Raw genomic sequence first — 5,407 nt, forward strand, 5'->3', positions numbered from 1 at the left:
ACGCAACACGTCAGCGGCGACGCGTAATAAACGCAACACGTCAGCGGTCATATGTTTTTTTTCCACATTAGATATATTTGGACTGATGCGACTTATACGGCGGAAAGTACGGTAAATAAACTGTAAGAAGTTTACAAGTGGACAGATGTAAGCTCTGCTGCTGGTCTTTGTCAGAACTGGATCAGTTGGAGCTGATTTATTGGACTCTTTGGAGGATCAGTCATCCAACCTGCTGGTTATAAAGTCTCTGTCGTGTAAATGTTAAAAAGCTGTGATTGTTGTGATTTGAAATGAATTCAAATATGACAGACACCCAGACTTCATGCCTCTTTGGACACTTTTAATCCAGAGCGCTTCACTGTTGCTAGATATGGTGAGGTTCAGATGTCCCACCTTTTCAGCAGCCTTGAACGCAGCATTACCTCTGAAAGTAAGAAAGTCTCAAAAGTCACGTTCTCAAGCAAGCTGATCCGACCACAGCAGGTGATTTGAGCACATGTATTTGACCATTTGTATGCTCAGAAAATTCTTGTGTGATTTAAAATGTGTTCATTTGAAAAACTTTGGTGGATCTTGTACACTTGTGTGACTACGTTTGAGATTATTTTCTCTACATACGTCTGTTCTGTCCTGGTGAAGATGTAGAAAGTTCTGTAACATTCAGGATTTAAAATCCACCATACAGTTAAGAAATGTGTCGATGTGTCCAGAGTCACGAGGAGACACACCAACATAGAGCCGAGTGTCGTCAGTGTAACGGTGAACAGACACCATGTCTCCTGTTGGAGATCCTCACGTCAAGAAAAACCAGAACCAGATGAGTCCATTCAGAGGGAGACTTCAGATCTTATGAAGTGGGGTTCTGAACAAAGAATATCTTACCTGCAGTGGATCACTCTCTGAGCTCAGTTTAATTCTGACCTAGCTGAAGATTTAATGGTTAGTCTGAGCAGAGCCACAACAGCTGCTAACATTTTTTTTATAAACCTTCTGAAAGTATTCCTGCTACAGCTAGCTGCTGCTGCTAAATAACCCATGTAATGTGTTCATAAACTCATGCTCACATGAAAGTTCTGGTTTCTCTCAGAGTAGCTCTTAGTTCTGCTCCAAACTGAAGTCGTTCAGAACCAGAATGAGCTTTATTATCATTGTACCAAGATACAGCGAGAATTCAATTTATCTACAACAGGTAAGATATTAACACATCCAAACTTTTCCACATAACCCCACTTCAAAATGTTCGAACTATTCCTTTAGTTCAGCAGATTTTGTTTGTCACTCGTCCCAGTGTCTGAGGGACAACCTGAACTTGAAACAGACTTATTTTTGGTCAAGAGAAAAAAAACAAATAAAAACATTTGAAGCTTTAAACTCTGCAGGTTTATGGAGCTAACAGCTGCTTCATGAATATTTATTTGGATCTGTGTGAGCAGATACAGAAAAACAAAATGTATGACATTTTATGAGAAACAGTTTTCTGCTCATCGTTTCTCCGCTGGGACTCAATTGACGCGTGAATGGGACTTCCTGTGTTTCCTCAGAGCTGAGGCGTCCTTGTATCTTTTCTCACAGATGCTGCAGGTGTAAGGTGTCTCGCCTGTGTGCGCTCTGACATGGGAAGTTAAAGTTCCTCTCTCTGTGAAACTCTTTCCACATGTCTGACACGTGTACGGCTTCTCTCCTGTGTGAGTCCTCACATGGGCCGTCAGACGGCTGTTCGTGATGAAACTTTTCCCACAAGTTTGACAGGAATATAACTTTTCAGCTGAGTGGACGGCTAGATGTCTCTTAAAGGCCGAGGAGTCAGTGAATCTTTTCCCGCAGGTGAAACACAGGTAGGGCTTCTCACCTGTGTGTGTTCTCATGTGAACAGTTAAATGATCACTTTGAGTGAAGCTTTTCCCACAAGTGTGGCAGCGGAACGGCCTCTCAGCTGTGTGCGTTCTCATGTGGACCATCAGGTTTCCATTCTGGGTGAAGATTTTCCCACAGATCTGACAGGAGAACAGTTTTTCTCCGGTGTGGCTCCTCATGTGGATGGTCAAACTGCCGTTCAGGGTGTAGCTTCTTCCACACATCTCACAAGAAAATGGCTTCTCGCCCGTGTGAGTCCTGGCATGGACCAGCAGGCTTTCCGTACATTTAAAGCCTTTCCCACACGTCTGGCAGGAGTACGGTCTCTCCTCTGTGTGCGTTCTCAGGTGGCGCGTTAAAGTTTTACTGTGGCGGAAGCTTTTCCCACACATTCTACAGGAGAACGGCTTCTCTCCGCTGTGGATTTTATGGTGATTATTTAAAGACTGAGTAGTGTTTAAGATTTTCCCACAGGTGCTGCAGGCGTACGGCTTCCTGTCTCTCTGCTCTTTTAAGGTTTTACCGTTGACTTGAAGTCTTAAACCTTTGCAACTTTTCTTTGGCTTCAGGTCTGAGTTTCTTATTGATCTGTTTAAAGGGTTTCTTCCTCCTGGGTTTTGGTTCTCAGATGCAAAAATGCTGTAAGAAAGGGTCCGGTTAGGTTCTGGTTCCCTCGGGTCAGTTTCTTTATGAGTAAAAGTCTCAGTCTCCTGGAACATGATGAGCTGCTCTTCCTCCTGGCTGCAGAGTTCCTCTGGTTCTTCTTTAACCTGCGGAGGCTCCAGGTCCAGACTCTGACTCCTGTCTGGGTCACAGAGATGCTCCTCCTTACAGACGTGCTGCTGAGGAAGGTCTGCAGAAACAGGAACCAACAGAAAACTGTCACTAATGTTGTGAATAATAAGAAAAATCACTCGTGTTTTCGTGCTCAGACTTCCTCCTCAGTTTGGACTTTTCCTCCTGAAGTCCAAAATAAATCACTAAAATGCAAACAGGAGTTTCTAAAATTAAAACATTTGTGGATCTGAAAGAAAAAGGAAACTGAATCTGGGAACCAAACTGGTTTAAAGGTCCCTGAAAGTTTTCTGAAAGTTACTGTAGCAAAATGAACCATTAAAACTGAACTACGGCATCTTCTAAACTCGTCGTCCGGCGGACGCAGGCAGGAGGAAGTTAAAGTCCTCCGAGGATGCTTCAGCTTCTTAAGAACAGAAATTCTGAAGTGTGGCTGCAGTTTGGGTTTTCAGCGTGCACAGGGAGGTTTATAAAGGTCATCTCCCGAGTCTCTGTGAGCGCCAGCTGCTCGTTGACCTCAGAGTTCATCCGGTGAAATTTAACGATTAATTTAGCTGTGGACGTTGTTGAAGTCTGCTCAGATTTCTGTCTGTAGTTTTCAGCACAAACTGCTTAACGTCATCATCAGTTAGAGCAGAGACACTACTTCCTGCAAACCTTCACAATAAAGCACTGGAGCTGAGCTTTTGACGTAGCATTTCAAGCTAATTAAACGAGCCTCAGTGCTGACAGCTTCAACGAGTTGCTTTGATAAACGACGGCAGCTGAACTTTTTATCTGCAGTAAAAACAAAGTTCTGATCATCCGGTCGCATTCAGCTCCAGATGTGAGATAAAGAATCGACACTTGGACATCCAGAACTATCTGTTCACATGATGAAGGAGGAGGCCAAGACTTCCTTTTCAGGGACACCACCACTACAAATCCACTGGGACGTTATGTTTAGAAAATAAACGTCTCAGTTTCTCTGATACTCCCTCAACATCTGGAATGACCACTGGTCTGGGTCTGGGTTCCTCCTTTTCACCTGTTGGCTGACTGGAGTCCTGTTTGGGTTTCTTCTCTGCTTTCAGGAAGGCCCAGTTAGGATATCCACATTGCTCTAGAGCCTGTCTTGTGTGGGATTTCTCCTTCTGCCTGGCTCCTGAGCTAGTGGGGACGCTGTCTGCTCTGTGGTACAGAGTCCTGATGACTCCTAACTTGTGCTCCAAAGGGTGATGGGAGTCAAACTGCAAATACTGGTCTGTGTGGGTGGGTTTGCGGTACACCTCAGTTTGCAAATGTCCTCTATCAGAGACTGAGACCTCACAGTCCAAGAAAGCCAACCTGCCATTTTTTACATCTTCTCGTGTGAACTTGATGTATTTATCCACAGAGTTGATGTGGTCAGTAAAATGTTGGACTTCCTGAGATTTAATTTTAACCCAGGTGTCGTCAACATACCTGAACCAATGACTTGGTGGTGTCCCTGAAAAGGACGTCAAGGCTCTCTTTTCTACCTCCTCCATGTACAGGTTGGCAACAAATAATAACTTTGTCTTTCAACATATTTTATTATAAATTATCATATTTATAAAAGAAAACAGACTAATGTTGTTTTTATGAATCCAGAACATCTAGAAACCTGAACCTTTACATCTTTATTTAACGGAGTTTGTTCAAATGTTTTAAAAACTGATCGGGTTTATGGACCCATTCTTTCCGAACCTCCGTCCACCAGAACCAGATCAAAGTTCAGTACCTGCCGTTTTACAGAGCACTTCCGGTCTCCAGCTGAAGCCCAGCCGTCGGTTCGGTTCGGTTTCTTCAAACTTTGGAAGAGTTTCGAGCGATGAAGACATTTTTACTCCGAACTTAACCCAGAACAAGACGTTAGCTTCCCCGGCTAGCTGCTGCGCTACTTCTTCTTCTACGGTTTATTGTTTCTCTCCACTTCCGCCTCCGGCTGGTTGGAGCTCAGAACACAGAGGTTCTGATTTCTGACTCTTGTTGGATCAGTCCTGTCTTAAAGATAAAGTCCTGTTTATTTATTTAATAAAGACATATTAACAGGTTTATTCAAATAAAAAAACAGCATGTCACATTAACGTGAATAAAATAAATAAAGGTAGAAAAAAAACATCAGATAAACAGCCGAATGAACAGATGTTCACTTGACATCCTTCGGCTGATCTTCAGCTGAAGGTTTCAGCTCTTTTAATCAAATGTTGGAGCTAAAATCCAGTTTCTGTCCTGAAATCCTGGTTCCAGACAGACTGGACCTTTGCTGGTTTCATGGACTTCAAGTTTATATTTGAGTCCCTTTGGTCCCGGCAGCCCCACAGAACCAGGCGCTGCTGGGACCAAAGGGACTCAAATATAAACTTGAAGTTGTTACTTTTTGGATCATCCTCTGAGCTCACGAGGCTTTTTGTCAGAGGTCAAAGGTCAGAGGTCAAAGAAACAAACTATTGACCCAAATCAGCAGAGAACTCTGGACCACCACAAGGAAAAGAACTGAAGACCGGATCAGGTCTGGATCAGGACCGTTTCATCAGGAGTGATGGAGTCAGAATACGTGAGACCTTCAAGGAGCCAAACATGACTGTCCTCCTCCTGTCTCCTCTCAGCGCCTGTCTTTTTAAATCCTCCTCCTCCTCCTGGCCTCCTCTTGGGGCCTGTGGCTCAGTGGTTAGAGCAGTCGTCCTCCAATGCAAGAGCTGGGGGTTCAAATCCACCAGCAGTCACATGCTGAAGTGTCCCTGGGCAAGACACTGAA

At 43.9% G+C, this 5,407-nt stretch overlaps 1 protein-coding gene across 1 annotated transcript; it reads right to left on the reverse strand.

Annotated features, from left to right (window-relative positions):
- Window positions 1-1,433: 1,433 nt before the first annotated feature.
- On the reverse strand, window positions 1,434-4,490 carry LOC119414335 (gastrula zinc finger protein XlCGF28.1). The gene is made up of 2 exons (XM_037681429.1): window positions 4,391-4,490; window positions 1,434-2,707 (listed from the first exon to the last, which is right to left on the reverse strand). The coding sequence occupies exons 1-2, from the start codon at window positions 4,488-4,490 to the stop codon at window positions 1,503-1,505; spliced, it is 1,305 nt and encodes a 434-aa protein (XP_037537357.1). The 3' UTR covers window positions 1,434-1,502.
- Between the last annotated feature and the right edge of the window lie 917 nt (window positions 4,491-5,407).

Source organism: Nematolebias whitei, chromosome 9 (assembly GCF_014905685.2).
Source record: "Nematolebias whitei isolate Nwh7 chromosome 9, NemWhi1, whole genome shotgun sequence".
Classification (NCBI taxonomy): Eukaryota; Metazoa; Chordata; class Actinopteri; order Cyprinodontiformes; family Rivulidae; genus Nematolebias; species Nematolebias whitei.

What these genes read in the sequence shown, in the direction of transcription:
- LOC119414335 (XM_037681429.1), bottom strand. Translation starts at nt 4,490, where the DNA reads ATGTCTTCATCGCTCGAAACTCTTCCAAAGTTTGAAGAAACCGAACCG. An exon ending in AGTGCTCTGTAAAACGGCAG is followed by an intron (nt 2,708 to 4,390) that starts GTACTGAACTTT and finishes CTGTTTCTGCAG; the next exon opens with ACCTTCCTCAGCAGCACGTC.